The 17,092-nt window shown below is 40.8% G+C and overlaps 1 protein-coding gene across 6 annotated transcripts in view; it reads right to left on the bottom strand.

Moving 5' to 3' along the window:
* Positions 1 to 17,092, bottom strand: part of brinp1 (bone morphogenetic protein/retinoic acid inducible neural-specific 1) — a 364,641-nt gene that overhangs the window by 90,831 nt on the left and 256,718 nt on the right. For all 6 annotated transcript variants that reach the window (XM_072566438.1, XM_072566439.1, XM_072566440.1 and 3 more), the window contains 2 exons: positions 15,837 to 16,027; positions 889 to 1,058 (listed from right to left, as the gene is read on the bottom strand). In XM_072566438.1, coding sequence (XP_072422539.1) covers positions 889 to 1,058; positions 15,837 to 16,027 — 361 coding nt within the window. The remainder of the gene's footprint in view (positions 1 to 888; positions 1,059 to 15,836; positions 16,028 to 17,092) is intronic.

Raw genomic sequence — 17,092 nt, 5'->3', positions numbered from 1 at the left:
TCCTGAGCTAATGCCCGAGGGACAGGAGTTTGCAATGCCACCATAGCAGCTGGTGGACTTTAAGTTCAATGCATAAAATCTGGCAGTCATGGTTGTTGGACTGGGGTGTACAAAGTTAAAAATCACACAACACCAGGTTATAGACCAACAGGTTTAATTGGAAGCACTAGCTTTCGGAGTGACGCTCCTTCATCACCTGATGACAACCAACTGATGAAGGAGCAGTGCTTTGAAAACTAGTGCTTCCAATTAAACCTATTGGACTATAACTTGGTGTTGTGTGATTTTTAACATAAAATCTGGAATTGAGAACTATACTCAGCAATGATGCCACAAATCCACCAGCAATTGCCTTAAAAAAAATCTTGTCCTTAGGGGCAAGAAGTCTTACTGAACCTGACCCCACACAGGGTCCACATAATGTGTTTGATTCTTAACTACCCTCTGAAATTCCCTGGGATGTCACTCAAATCAAGGGATGGGCAACAAATACTGACCTTCTCAACAATAATCACATCCTGTGAGATAATAAATTAAAAAGAAGATACATTTGGAATTGTTGTAAAGCCACCTGATGTAAATTCACAAAGAGATTGCTGGCTTAAAAGTATATCATGATAGCAAACCCAACAAGCCAAATCTGACTGGTAATCCTGATACCACACAAATTCCCTTTGGGTGAAACGGCAAAATGGCTACTGTCACATTGACTAATCTTAAGTTCCCTATCCAATAGGATTCTCATATAGTAAAGCAACTATTGTATTATCATTGTATTGGTGCTGCTGCCAATAATGATCTTTCTAGCTCTGAGACTCAATGAATAATCACTACCAGACTCATTCCATAGGTTCTTTTTTCCTCTTGTAAAGCATGGAAGCCAAGTACCTTGATAGCTCCAGTAGAGATTTGTATTTCATGAAGTCGTCGCATGGTTCCATCACGATCAATGAAATAGGATGAGGCAAGTTGATGGAGGGCCTCCACACTCTGACTGGCATTTGTTGACTTTTTATCTAACTGGCTTTTGTCCATGTACATGGTAAGTGCTTCTTCACCTGTGGGGAAAAGAACAACGGAGACTTTCAGTTACTAAACACAGGAATGGAAGAACAAGAGCCAGTGATACACACAATGTAATCTTGGTATGCAAGACATGAAAGATGATGGGAATTTACACACAAAATGGCCTGTTTCAGTGGCTTAATGCACTATAATCCTGACATAATTTTGTGGATGTACTGGAGACCAGCCTGGTCAATGGGCTGGTCGGCAGATTTATAATAGTGATGCCAACAATGTGGGTTAAATTCCTGCATTAGCTCAGGTCACTATGAACGACTCTCCCTCTCAAACTTTCACCTTGCCTGAAGTGTGGTGATTATTTCTTTTTCAATTTTAGCAACAATGTTTAAACCGCTTCACAAGATAACCCATTATTAAACATTTGATGATGTTATAGATACTCTCAAGATTTAGCCATTTTTTTCAGAATTTAAAGGTCAAGTGAAAATGTCACACTGCATAGTTTAAATAGTGATAATTAGAACGTCCTTCACATATTGCTTACAAACTGGGGTTTATCAAATTACTTTTGTTAATGACTTGATAATTTAAAAAGAAAAAAATATCCATGTTTACGATCATAACAAAAATTGAAATAGCTGTCTGCCATTTTATCCTAAGATCCTTTAAAATTCCTCCAAAATTTAACTACAGGATGGAAATCATTAGGTCAAGAGCATTGGTCACCACTTGGTCTGATAAAATTATCTAGCACTACACCTCATGTTAAGGTCCTAGGGAGTGTTGCTGAACAAAGAGACCTTGGAGTGCAGGTTCATAGCTCCTTGAAAGTGGAGTCACACGTGGATAGGATGGTGAAGAAGGCGTTTGGTATGCTTTCTTTTATTGGTCAGAGTATTGAGTTCAGGAGTTGGGAGGTCATGTTGGGGCTGTACAGGACATTGTTAGAATATTGTGTGCAATTCTGGTCTCCTTCCGATCAGAAAGATGTTGTGAAACTTGAGAGGGTTCAGAAAAAATTTACAAGAATGTTATTAGATTACTTGCCGGTGGGCGGCACGGTGGCACAGTGGTTAGCACTGCTGCCTCACAGCGCCTGAGACCCGGGTTCAATTCCCGCCTCAGGCGACTAACTGTGTGGAGTTTGCACATTCTCCCCGTGTCTGCGTGGGTTTCCTCCGGGTGCTCCGGTTTCCTCCCACAATCCAAAGATGTGCAGGTCAGGTGAATTGGCCGTGCTAAATTGCCCGTAGTGTTAGGTAAGGGGTAAATGTAGGGGCATGGGTGGGTTACGCTTCGGCGGGTCGGTGTGGACTTGTTGGGCCGAAGGGCCTGTTTCCACATTGTAATCTAATCTAAATGTTGCCAGGGTTGCAGGATTTAAGCTATAGGGAGATGCTGAACAGGCTAGGGCCGTTTTCCCTGGAGTGTCGGAGGCTGAGGGGTGACCTTATCGAGGTTTACAAAATTATGAGGGGCATGGATAGGGTAAAGAGACAAAGTCTTTTCCCTGGGGTCAGGGAGTCCAGAACTAGAGGGCATAGGTTTAGAGTGAAAGGAAAAAGATATAAAAGAAACCTAAGGGGCAACTTTTTCACACAGAGGGTGGTACGTGTATGGAATGAGCTGCCAGAAGTAGTGGTGGAGGCTGGTACAATGGAAACTTTTGAAAGGCATTTGGATGGGTATATGAATAGGAAGGGTTTGGATGGATATGGGCCGGGTACGGGCAGGTGAGACTAGATTGGGTTGGAATATCTGGATGGCATGGACCGAAGGGTCTGTTTCCATGCTGTACATCTCTATGACTCCATTTCTTTACCGATACTAATTTCTTGAAGTTCCTCATTCTCACAAGAACCTTAGCACCCAATTATTTCTGGAAAATATTTTGAGTCTTCCAGTGCAAAGACTGATAAAACATATTGATTTCATACCTCTGCAGTTTTCATGATGCCTGTTATAATTTGACCCGTTTCTGTTTCTAACAGTCCCAATTTTACTTTCATAAATTGTTTACCCTTTGTGTCCCTACAGAAATGCTGACAATTTATTTTTATTGCTGATCAACTTGGATATTCACGTTTCTCTTTCCCCATCAATTTTTCCAGGCTCCTTTTTCTAAATTCGAAAATCTCTACAATCTCAACTTTATAGCTCTTTATTGGCAAAATTGTAAGGCCCTTCCTCTAGTCTACTACTATCTTTAACTCCTTGCACTGGTCATGTTTTCCTCTGAGACCTAAACAGACATAGGTGACCAATGGACCTGAATACTTTAGGTTACTTGACATTTCTGAAGGACCACAAGCTCGGAAAGATTTGTGTGGTTACTCTGATGATTAAGGTCTTCAATGGCACAATAGTGAAAGATGACTTCAGCTTTGAAGACCTAGATGAACGATTGGTTTTGTGTTGAGATAAGAAATAGCGAAGAGAAGAAATCAATTGTGGGAATAGCTTATAGGTTTCTGACAGTAACAACACTAAAATGGTGTAGAGAGGAAGTAATAATGGGAACTTCTCAGGAGAACATTAAAATTACATTTGATTATTCAAATCTAAATTTAAACTAGATGAATTAGGTTGTCAAAGTTAGAGATAAACTCAGAGTGTTTAATAGATACAGCTCAGGGATCCCGCTAGCATTATCTAAACTGTGCAGTCCTATTATATCTAGTCATGAATGTTGGGGGACAATTAACTTACAAACATATGGAGACTCCACAAATATTTTCATCCTCCATGATTGGAAAAGTCCAGCCAGTCAGCGCAAAAGACAAGATTGGAGCATGTGCAACCATCTTCAGCCAGAAGTGTCAAGTGGACAATCTATGTTGGCCTCTTCCTAAGTTTCCCAGAATTACAGGTACTCGTCCTCAACCAAATCGATTCACTCCACCTGAAATGGCTAAAAGCACTAGGCATGGCAATCGCTTAAAACCCTGACAGCATTCTGGCATCAGTACTGAAAATCTGTGCTCTAGATCTAATTATACCCTTAGCTCCACTGATCCAGGACAGCTACAAGACTGGCATCTCCTGGTAACATGGGAAATCATCCATATACATCTTGTCCATCAAAGATAAGACAAATTCAACCTGGCCAATTACCACCTCTGAGTCTGTTTTCGAACAGACATTCCTATAAGCAGCACTTCCTCAGCAATAACTTGCTCATTGAGTTTGGGTTCCACCATAGCCATTTAACTCATGACCTGATTACAGTCTTGATCCAAATATCAACAAAAATTAAATTCTAGTAGAACAGTGAGAGTGACAACCCTAAATATCAAGACCACATTTAATTGACAGTGGCATCAAAGAGCCTCATTAAAACTAAGATTAACAGGAGTCAGGAGGAAAACTCAGTGATTAGAACTGTTCTGATGATCAATGACTGGACTCGAAGCATTAACTCTGTTTTCCTCCCCATGGATACTGCCCATCGAGGATAAAGCAGCCAACTCGACTGGTATTTCATCCACCAATGTATAGCGACATCAATGCGTAGCATCTACAAATGCATTGCAGCAACTCAACCAGACCACTATGCCAGCATCTCCCAAACCCTCTATATGATTTTTCAGAACAAAGGCAATTGATGCATGGGAATACAACGACCTGCAAGTTCCTCTCCAAGTCACACATCATCCTGACCTGGACCTATATTGCTCTTCCAGTATTAGCACTGAAACTCCCTTCCTAACAACACTGTGGGTTACCTACATGGGCTGCAGTAGTTTTAGGGAGTAGTTCACCATCACTTCTTCGTTGGCAATCATAGCCTTGTCAACAACGTGCATATTTGGTGAGGGAGACAAGTGAAATCGATAAATCTTTGAAGGGAATACCTTACTGAATTTGGAGGAAAGAGCAGCAGAATACAAAATATTGTATAGCACTTTCAAAGAGATAGCACAGACAGCTTGAATTGAATGGTCTCCTTGAGTGCAGTTCCTTTCTATGGTAGTCTGAAGGTCATTGAGGGTATATTTTCTTCCAGTCGATGATAATAGATTAAGTGTTAACCTGAACATGAATCAGCTATGCTTGACTTTACACACTTGTTTCCATCAACATGCGAGAACATGCATTCTACCTTGTCATCTAGTTTTATCACTGAAAATGGTGCATAAATAAGGTTCAGATATATTATGGGTGGGTGGTACTGACAACAGAGAAAATGATTCGAGCACAGAATTCAAATGGCAATGATCCATGAATTATCGAAATTCTGTGCTAAGATGATCTTCCCTCCTACCTATCACTGAGCGTGGAGTAATTTTCTATCTGCAGTGATGATGACAAAAGGAAATGAAACGTTTATGTTTAATGAACGTTATGGCAAGAATTATTCTCTCAGCATGCTCCCCTGCACATCCTTTTGTTTTTAATTACAGATACAGCGGTAATGAAATAAAATTAGTGCAGCTTTCCAGACCTGAATATTTGCTCCAAATAATAATGGTTCCTTCCACTTGTTATAATACTTCTTCTAGCACTGCTATCATTGCATTAGAATGCCTAAAGTTGCAAACTAACAGTGACCACTTGATACCTGGTTCGAAGTTGGGCAAATATACAGAACTGAATTGTAGCATCAAGAAGGGGATAGATTCTATTTCCCATCTTTATTGAGTGAACTAAATAAGTCAAACAAACTTGAGTTGGGGTCAAGAAGCTGTAGTCAGTGATATTTTAAATGATTTAAGATGCTGTTGAAGCCACTCAAACCACCGTGAGACTTTGCTCTCTTTTCCAGAGTCCCAAAAATGCAGAAATATATGGGGAGTGTGACAGTACTGTGGCTTTAAGAAATGCATTGTGTCCTGTTTTTTGTTATGAAGAGATGTTAAAACAGAGGCACAGAACAGTCTGAACAAGCCAATGAAGTAAACTGCTTGTGAGACCTTGGCTTTTTAACAAAAATTTGGAACAATAGAAGCAACATGAAGGGATGAGGTCACACTTCCCACAGAACCAGGATTTTAGTTTAACTTTCAGTAGCTGTTGGGGTTTGGAAGCTTCTCTACATTTCCCCCTGCTACAACAAAACAATTGAGTTTTCTCACTCTCTCTCCCTCTCTCTGAGTTTTCTCTTAATGTTCTTTTCTCCTGGACTGGAGAGTTGCCTGTGAAACAATTTATTTTACTGAATTTGCCTTTGTCAAGGATGTGTTTATGGGATGTTACTACCTTGTAACAGTTATTCAGTAGTAGTTAACATATATATTATCTTGTCAAGTACAGAGAAACCTCGATTATCTGAATGAGTCAGGCGGGCACTATTTCGTTCAGATAATTGATTATTCGGATAAGCGATTTGACCTTAAACAAGGGAAGCCATACTGATCTAACACTGTGCTCTACCGGAGAGCTTGTTTATATACATAATTTTGATAAGTCTGCTAATTAAACAAACTAAGCTTTGCATTCTGCAAATTGCAGTTTAAACTGAGAAGGACTAAACCAGCATTAAACAAGGTCCCAAACAGCTTCTACAATCACAAGAGCATTTGTCAGTTTCTGTGAACTCAGTGTCGTGACAAAAAGACAGAAGCACCACCTTGCACATGATTTTACTTCCTCTGCCATTCTTTTTTATGAATGGCCTGGTAAAGTGACGGGAATAAAGCACTTACTTTTGCAAAGGGCTGTGTAACTAACACTTCTGTCAAAAAAAGTCCAGTTGTTGTTGCTTGAGGTGCTTGTGTTCTTTGTTTTCGCCAGCATTTTCAAGTGTTCTTCAGTACAGGTAATCCAAATTCACTTACTTCTTTGCTGTAATGTTTTTATGGGATAATCCAAAATTCAGATAATTGATATTCGGATAATCGTTCCTCTGTATTTCGATAGAGTTACAGTGAAGCTTTTTTTAAAATTCTAATTATGTCTGAATTTTAACTATAGTGTCAAAATAAAGTGTTTGCTTCAAGACTTGGTAGTTTGACCAATAAAATTACATCTGGAACACAACATCTTACACTTGCTTTTAAAAATAAGAAAAAGCTGGGGGCTAGGCTATCTTCACTATATACTTTGAGGGGGTTCGGTCTGGTCCAAAACAAATTGGGGGCTTTTGTTGGGTCCAAAATCTCTAATTCCAAGATGAATTGAGGAGTATTGGACTCAAAGACAGTGAGTGGTGAGTTGGCGCTTTTATTCATGTGTTGTATTCGATTGGTTTAAACAAGGTGTGTCCTCGTGTAGTAATGGCTCTTTCAGTCCTGAAGAATTTCCTGGGAGTGGAATAAGTTACCTCAGGAGCTTTACAGAAAGTGAGCAAAGCAAAGCTTTTGGAAGAGACAAAAAAACTGCAGATGTTGGAATCCAAGTAAACAGGCAGGAAGACTGGAAGAACACAGCAAGCCAGTTACAGGAGGTGGAGAAGTCAATGCTTTGGGTGTAATCTTCAGTCCTGAAGAAGGGTTACAGCCGAAATGTTGACTTCTCCAAAGCCTTTGGAATTGGCAAATATGTTGGAGTTGGGATTTGTCGGTGCGAAAAAGGGAGGCAATTGCAGCAATAGCTCAACATTTACAATCGCCAAAAATGACGAAAATTCAATTGCAAATGAAGCAGCTTGGAGGCAATGGCAAGGGAAGAAAGAAAGATATGCAAAAGGAAAAGAGGAAGAAAGAACAGGTCTAGCAGAAGAAGGCCAGAAAGACAGAGAAGAAAGGGAGAAAGAGAGGTTTTGAACTTTGGAGGTAGAAATGAAAACTCAAAGTCAACATAAAATGATGGAGACGAAAGTGAGGACTGCAGATGCTGGAGATTAGAGTCAAGATTAGAGTGGTGCTGGAAAAGCACAGCAGGTCAGTCAACATCCAAGGAGCAGGAAAATCGATGTTTCGGGCAGGAGCCCTTCATCAGGAAGCCCTTCATCTTTCCTGATGAAGGGCTTCCTGATGAAGGGCTCCTGCCTGAAACGTCGATTTTCCTGCTCCTCGGATGCTGCCTGACCTGCTGTGCTTCTCCAGCTCCAGTCTAATCTTGACTATAAAATGGTGGAGTCGAGGTAAAAGATAGGAGTAGTGGTGAGGACAATGATGGAGAGCAAACCCATTGCAACCAAAAGCCTGATATGTTTAAACATGTCCAAGTTTGATGAGAAGAAAGTAGAAGCCTTTCTCATTTCATTTGGGAAAGTGGTTAAACAAATGAAATGGCCAGTTAACCATGTGGGCATTGTTGATCCAAACAAAGTTGGTAGATAGAGCTTGTGACATATTGCGTCACTATCACAGAAAATATCTGGGGAGTATGATTGGGTGAAAAAAAAAATCTTCAGTGCATATGAACTAGTGCCAGAAGCCTACAGACAATGTTTCCAGAATCTAAGGAGGGACCATAGTCAGGCATAAATTGAGTTTGAGATGATCGAAGTAATTTTGATAGGTGGATAAAGGCATTGAAAATAGATCGACCATACGAAGCTCTGAGAGAGATGACTGTTTTGGAGGAGTTCAGAAGTTCATTTCCGAAAGTAGTGAGAACTCATGTGGAAGGGCAGAGAGTACTGCAAGATTACCAGCGGAAATCACTGATGATTATGAGTTGGCTCATAAATCAAAGCTTGGTTTCCGACACCAATTTCTTTCAGTGAGGAATAGAAACTGGGGAAGAGAGCTTTTGATAAAGCTCAGAAAGCTTTTGATAAAGTCCCACATAGGAGGTTAGTGAGCAAAATTAGGGCGCATGGTCACTGGGGGCAAAGTACTAACTTGGATTGAAAGTTGGTTGGCTGATAGGAAACAAAGAGAACAAAGATAAATGGCTCCATTTCGGAATGGCAGGCAGTGACCAGTGGGGTACCGCAGGGATCAGTGCTGGGACCGCAGCTTTTTACAATATATGTTTATGATATAGAAGATGGTATTAGCAATAACATTAGCAAATTTTCTGATGATACTAAACTGGGTGGCAGGGTGAAATGTGATGAGGATGTTAGGAGATTACTGGGTGACCTGGACAAGTTAGGTGAGTGGTCAGATGCATGGCAGATGCAGGTTAATGTGGATAAATGTATGGTTATCCACTTTGGTGGCAAGAACAGGAAGGCAGATTACCACCTAAATGAAATCAATTTAGGTAAAGGGGCAGTACAGAGAGATCTGGGTGTTCTTGTACATCAGTCGATGAAGGTAAGCATGCAGGTACAGCAGGTAGTAAAGAAGGCTAATAGCATGCTGGCCTTCATAACAAGAGGGATTGAGTACAGAAGCAGCTGTATAGGGCCCTGGTGAGACCACACCTGGAGTACTGTGTGCAGTTCTGGTGTCCATATTTGAGGAAAGACATTCTGGTTATTGAGGGAGTGCAGCGTAGGTTCACGAGGTCAATTCCTGGAATGGCGGGATTACCTTACACTGAAAGACTGGAGCGACTGGGCTTGTATACCCTTGAGTTTAGAAGACTGAGAGGGGATCTGATTGAGACATATAAGATTATTAAAGGTTTGGACACTCTGGAGGCAAGAAACATGTTTCCGCGGATGGGTGAGCGCCGAACCAGAGGACACAGCTTAAAAATACGGGGTAGACCATTTAGGACAGAAATGAGGAGAAACTTTTTCACCCAGAGAGTGGTGGCTGTGTGGAATGCTCTGCCCCAGAGGGCAGTGGAGGCCCAGTCTCTGGATTCATTTAAGAAAGAGTTTGGATAGAGCTCGCAAGGATTGTGGAATCAAGGGTTATGGAGATAAGGCAGGAACAGGATACTGATTAAGGATGATCAGCCATGATCATATTGAATAATGGTGCAGGCTCGAAGGGCAGAATGGCCTACTCCTGCACCTATTGTCTATTGTCTATAAGAGGGAAATCCTCAGGCAGTAAGGAAAAAAGAGATCTCAGTGAAGATAGTTTACCACAGGGTAAAAAGGAAACCCATGAGGGGGAAACAGAAGTATAAAAAAGCTCGGGTGTTTTCACTGTAATGAAGTAGGCCGCATGAAGGTGTAGTGTTGGTGGTTTAAGTAAAGCACTGTGAAGACTGATGTGGGAAACAGGATATGCCGGTGGGGTTTGTTCAGGTGGTTAAGGAAAGCACAGTGGGAGCTAAAAAAACCTGCAATAAAGGTACAACCTGGTCAGGCATTGGTTCAGAAGATAGTGCCAGATTCTTTTAAAGAATTTACTTGTATGGGTAAGGTTTACTCATGTATGCCAGGAGCGGGTAAAGAAATCAAAATTTTAAGAGACACGGGAGCAAGTCAATCCTTTTTATTTGGAGAATCCTTACAGTGTGGAAGCAGGTCATTCAGCCCACCAAGTCCACACCAACTCTCTGAATAGCATTGTCCCCAGGTTGACCCCGTCTGTGTTACCCTGCAATTCCAATGGCTAATCAACCTCGCTAACACACCCCTGGGCACTATCGGCAATTTTGCATGGCAAATCTACCTAACCTACGCATCTTTGGACTGTGGGAGGAAGCCAGAGCACCCCAACCCACACAAACATAGGGAGAACATGCAAACTCCATACAGATAGCTATCCAAGAGTTGAATCGAAACTGGGTCCCTGGTGTAGTGAGGCAGCAGTGCTAACCACTGAGCCACCATGCTGCCGTTATGATGAGTGATGAAGAGATATATCATTCCGAAGGAGTACTATGAGAAACGGTGGTAATATGTGGAAGTCATGGTGAGAAGAGCAATGCTCCATTATATAAAGTGAGGTTGGAAAATCCTGTGCAAAGTGGTGAAGTGGTAATTGGAGTAACAGAGAAATTCAGTTTATAGCTGGATTACATGTGAGAATGTGCCTACTGTGGTAGAAAAGCCAATGGAAAGTCAGACAACTCAAGTGTTACAGGAAGTATATCCTGGGATTTTTCTTGAATGTGTGATAACAAAGCTGCAGATTGAAACAGGAAAAACCAGAGAGTACAAATAAGGAAGTTGAAATAGGTTGAGAAAAAGAACAAGAACAGGTGAAGGACAAAGTGAATATTTTTGGCTTAGAAAAGCTAGTTGAATTACAAAAAAAGATGAAAAACTAAAGCAGTTGTATTAAAAAACAAATGCAGAAGAAGAATCTGAGTTTTTCCCAGAATGCTATTTCGTTAAAAATGAAGCTCGCTGAGGAAATGAAGACCATCACATATTTAGGCAAATGGAAATGGGCAAAACTTCATCAAGTTGTATTACCAGTAGGTTTCTGAAAGGACATATAGCAGGCAGCACATGAATTACCAGTTGGAAGTCAGGAAGATTGAGGCCAAAATATAAAAACAGTTTGTTTTTTGGCCTGAACTGCAGAAGGATGTGGTTGACTTTTGCTGGACATGTCATACGTGTCAGGCAATAGGAAATACTCAGGCAGTGATAAAACCAGCACCCTTAATATCTATTCTCACATTTGAGAAACCTTTTTAAGAGTCTTAATTGTTTGGATAGGACCCCTATCTAAGACAAAAAAGAGGAATCAGTATCTATTGACCATAATGGATGTGTCGACGAGATTGTCAGAGGACATTCCATTATACAATATCATAGCTGAAAGCATCAGAGAAGAGTTATTCAAATTTGTTTTTACTAGATATGGATTATCCACAGAAAAAACAATCAGATTAAGGATCAAATTTTACATCAAAGTTATTCAAGAAAAGAGTGGATAGCTTGGGAATAAAACAATTCAAATCCACTGCATACCATCCAGAACTTCAGGGAACAATAGTACGGTGGAATTAAACATATGAGGAATGCTAAATTGGGGAGTGTTTATGATGTAATAAATTATATCTTAGCACACTTAGCACTTTTAAAATAATATTCCTGGGCAGTTTTCATTTGGCATATTTATACATTTGATCATGTCATTCCCAGGACGTGATAAAAATACTTTATTACAAAAAGAAAATCAACTTCACTATGATGGATGGCATGCTGTTTAATGTGCACAAGATCTTTGAGTTTAAACCCAGTCTCGCTATGTATTCATAAGATGAAGAGGGAGATTGGACTGAGGAGGAGCAACATACTAGTAAAATAACGCTATAATGTTTTCAGGGAAGAGATGAAATGTGATCTCAGTCATCCATTAGACACGACGCAATCAATACCCTTTGCTATCCTAATGATAGTCATTAAGTGACACCTCGTTATTTCTCTTATGCACCCAAAATACATTTGCCAGTATCAACATCACTCACAACTTCATTATACATCCCTGCAACTTGCACTGGGTCTTGAAAAGTTTGCACACAAGAAGAGTTTAGAAGGCAACTTTCTACATTTAACTTTTAATAATGTTTAAATTACATGTACTGTATTAAGACTTCTTGAACAAAGCACCAAATCTGCAAATGTTTACATTTCCAAATCTAGTTGCTTCAGTTATATAATATTGCGTCATGAGAAACAAAGCACCTACTTGTAGAATCAAATTATTACAGAAGCTGGAATCTGTATCGAAAACAAAAAATGCTGGAAATTGTAGTGGGTCAGGAGGTCAGATGAAGAGTCATCTGGACTCAAAATGTTAACTTGCTCTCTCTCCACCAATTTGTATTGTATGGATTACTGCTGATTCACACAAAAGCAGTTTCAAGATTTACGTTCAGATATTTTGCAGGGTCTGGAAAGGCGAAATTGTCAAAACAGTTGCTGGATTTGGACTGGGATAACATATTAAATATAGATTTACGGTAATTGGAAAAAGAGCCAGAGGTGAGATTAGGACAGTTTCATTTATGCCCTGATATGCAATGACCTCGCATTCACCACCTGAATTAGTGGGTAGAAGCAGAATCAATAACAACTGCAGGAGGGAAGTGGGAACATTTCAAGACTAGATTGAAAAGACAGAGAGTTGGAATAATTGGGTAGATCTTTCAAGAAGCTGAAAGAGGGAAGTTCTTTCTTTATTCTTTGATGGTGTGTTGGCATTGTAGACAAGGCCAGCATTTGTTGTCTATCCTTACACTCCTTTGAACTAAGTGGCTTGCTTGGCAGAGTGCAATCAGGAACCAAGCTTCTGTGGATCTGGAATCCAATGTAGGTCAAGTTGGGTAAGGATGGCGGATATTCCTCTTGAAAGGATATTAGTGAATCAGATGGGGTTTAGAGAAATTGAGGATCATTGTATGGTCACCTCTACACTCATGTCAGAGTTTTGCTTTAGTTGAATTGAAAATTTCACCAGCAACTGTGTTGGGATTTGAACATATATCCAGTATCATTATCACAGTGCCACCTCCCTATTACGATAGGCTGAGTGGCCTCTTCCCGTGCTGCAATATTTTTAAGATGAAAAAAAATATTCTCCTGACAAGACAAGGAGAATCACGATGCTTTCCAAATGCTTGCAACCAAGAATACAGGTAACATCATTATAGTCCCAGATAGCTGCTTTCTCATTAACGAGAGACAACTGACTGTCAGTCAAACCTGAGGGGTCGCCACACCTCACGAGGGGTGAGGTTGAGAAGATGGTGAAGCCAATGTGGGATTTGAACCCACAAAGCTGGCATCACTCCAGGCTGTAAACAAGCTATCCAGCCAAACAAATGCAAGAATGATCATGTATAATAAACTTGACTGGGCAACCTCAGAATAGTATAGTACATCATTCATTCTTTCTGCCGATTTGAGAGAGATTAATGATGAGTACTGAATACTGAGCAGTTTCCATCAGGTACCCACAGGATTCCTGAGTCAGCTGGATTGCCCTAAGGACAGCTGACTATATAGGGCAGTACGGTGGCTCAGTGGTGAGCACAGTGCCAGAGACCCATGTTCAATTCTAGCCACAGACAACTCTCAGTGGGGAGTTCGCACACAGTTCCCGTGTCTGCATGTTTTCCCTCCAGGTGCTCTAGCTTCTTCCAACATTCTGAAGATATGCAGATTAGCCTGATTGGCCGTGCTGAATTGCTCACAGTGACCAGGGATGTACAAGTGAGGTGAATTAGCCATGGGAAACAAGGATATGGTGGGTCTGGGGGGTGATACTCTTCAGAGGGGCGGTGTGCACTTGATTGGCCAAATGGTCTTCTTCTCACTGTGGGATGCTATGTAGATTTTAATCCTGGCCTGGATGTACTAAGTTGAGAAGTCTGCTGCATCTCAATCAATATGTTCAAAATTTCTCCTCTTGAAACATCACTCACTCCGTGTCTACTCCATGGAATGTAAATTGTTCACAGCTCTAGATCCTTATCCACCAAAAAATAGACCATTAGAACATGTGACCTGTGGAAACAGAAGGCACTTCCCTTAAAAGTATCACTGTCCCTATTGGGATTTGAGTCCTTCTTCATGATAGTGGAGGACACAATTAATTGGGATCCCACAAAATAGCAGCTTAATTATTCAACATTCTATGTACATTGCCACTCAAATGGATATTGGTCAAGTCAAGCAGAGTTGTGTCATCATCATTTACACAAATTCAGAGTTAAAATATTGAGGGGAAATGCCCACTAGATTGAAGGACAGGTTTTCACAGGTTCCAATGGACCACTCATCCAACTCCAGGTTCACATTTGATCAACACATACTGTGACCCAAGACTCAGCATTCTAAGCCTTTCAATGCAAAGTAATCAGTGTTGATTAATGCAGGTGTACTTGTCCGAATTGCTCACTAAGTGGGAGATCAATCCTGCTGAATGAATTGTTTAAAGGTTGAGACTGAGGATTGCTGCACTGTCAGTCTGTTTAATCATGTTAACTTCATACTATCAACAAAGATCTCCCAGCTTCATTGAACTTTTTGAAGCTTAAGAAATTTATATCATTGTCACTTCTCGATTTTTATTTTCTCCTCATTCTATACGCACCAAAGGAGTAACATGTTGCCATCAGCTTATCTGTTCTATTTGACTAACTGCTCTTTCATCATCCACCTGCTGTCACTAATGTTGTTTCTTAAACAAAATGATGCTGTCAACTGATGGAGAGAAATTGCCAACAGTTGTACAGTGTATTGCCTATTCTCTTTTCATAAAAACAAATAAAGTCAGTGTTGCTCTAGATAGCACCCTTTTGCATGCCCAGTGGTCTCTCTAGTTGCTTTGCATTTCATTTATCTCTGGTGTACCTCTCTGCCAGTAATTTTTCTTTTTACACTTTTCTCCTGCTCAAAGACTCTTCCTAATTTATCTCTCCATCCATCTCTTGATGCTTTGACTTGATTGATTTCCAACCACTCAGAATTTCTCTTCTGAATTAAATGCTTATATTTGCATTGGACAAGAATATAGAGTGAATCCCAAATACATTATAGGAAATACAGCATACAAAATTGGTATGCCAGTATGGGATACCAACACACCAGGTCAGGAGTAAACTAATGCAACAAAAAGGTCCATTAACCCAGTAGAGACAACGGCCCATTATAACAGTTTAAAATGCAAGGCATGTAATCACAATGAAGCCATAATATCCAGAGGAACACCATGCAGCTCCAGCCTGGATTTTTTTCTAATTGTTCTTTGGTTATGACCAAAAATGCTAGCAATATAAGCATTTGTTTCCTGCCCCTACCTACCCTCAGGAAGGTGATGGTGAACCTTCTTCCTGACATGTACATCAGCTAATCTCAGTGTTGTGAGGCAGTGAGTTTAACTCAGCCATGGTGAAGGGATGGCAGTCTATGTCAAATCACAATGGTGTGGGTCTTAAAGAAACACAATTTGCAAAACCGAATCCACAAGTTCAAAGTTTTCAAGTTCCATGTTTAGCAGCTTGCAATGTATGAATGGAGCACCCTCAAGTTAACACAGTCTCTAAAATGACAGGATTCTCCACCATTATACCGTGGTTGATAAGTGCAGTGGATTACAGCAGAGGCTTACCTCCAAGGACTGCTGATGATAGAACATGCGTTCCGTATTTTCGGATGATGGTGTCTATCACCTGCTGGGTTGAAGGCCTCCTTCCCAGCAAGCGGATGCTTCTCTGGAATTCTGGCATTAGTGGGATGGGGTTCCGGATTAAGTCCCTCCTTTCGACCGCTGTATTTCTCACCTTCCAACGTGCAAATTCTCTGCAATGACAACGTGGGAATTGTCAAAAATAATAAAGTGTGGAAAGATGGAACGGCCAAAGCTGGAGGCTACAATTGAAGCAAACATTTTCAGATAAACTATTTGCGTAAACTGCAAATTATATTTTGCCATCCTCCTCTAGCTGCCCACATCTCGTCATATTGACTTTTCTTTACTCAATCACGGAAGGTGGACATCCCTGGTAAGGCCAGCATTTATTACCCATCCCTAATTGCCCAGAGGGCAGTTAAGAGTCAACCACATTGCTGTGGGTCTGGAGTCACATGTAGGCCAGACTAGGTGAGGACGGCAGTTTCCTTCCTGAAAGGACATTTGTGAACCAGGAAGGTTTTTCTGACAATTGATTCACGGTTATTGTTAGGACTTCTAATCCCAGAAATTTATTGAAATCAAATTTCACCCTCTGTCACGATGAAATGTGAACTCAGATCGCCAGAACATTACACAGGTCTCTGGAATGGTGGCTGAACAATAATACCAATAGGCCATCGCCTCTGGTTCCAATTTGTAGGCCATGAGGGAATTTTGTGGTGAGTTTTAATGTTGGGTGGGCATTTGTTGAGATGGGACAATGCTGGTTGCCTTCCTGTCTCTAACCTGACTAAATTCATGGCAAGAAAGCCTGTGGATATCCTAAATTTGGAAGTTTGCAAGTTTGTAAGTTGTAAAATTTGCAATGAATCACTTCTTTGGTGTCTCATCACACCAGCAGTGGGTTAAAGGTTTCATCAAATGGGGAGTTTGACAAGTAAAGCAGTTGGACACTCGTTGGATACAGCAACCTGGGAAAGGTGTAGGGGCAGATGGGAGGCAAAGACTCAGAGTGGTTCCTTTACCCAAATGTATTAAGTCTCTGATCAAATGCATCAGAAATCAGACAGAGCTATCCCTAACTCTCTGTGACACTGCCCCCCCCCACCTCCCATTATTGCTTTGGCCTGAATGGATGTTACAACAGCTGAAGCCATCATCTCAGCAGTGATGCTGTGTTTCAGCTGTCCTGAAGGTTTCTGATTAATCAGCTGCCCCTAGGCAAGACTTCC

The sequence above is a fragment of the Chiloscyllium punctatum genome, chromosome 49, assembly GCF_047496795.1.
Source record: "Chiloscyllium punctatum isolate Juve2018m chromosome 49, sChiPun1.3, whole genome shotgun sequence".
In the NCBI taxonomy this organism is placed as follows: Eukaryota; Metazoa; Chordata; class Chondrichthyes; order Orectolobiformes; family Hemiscylliidae; genus Chiloscyllium; species Chiloscyllium punctatum.
The sequence above is the reverse complement of the archived record's forward strand: the minus strand, read 5'-3'. Positions and strand labels throughout refer to the sequence as shown.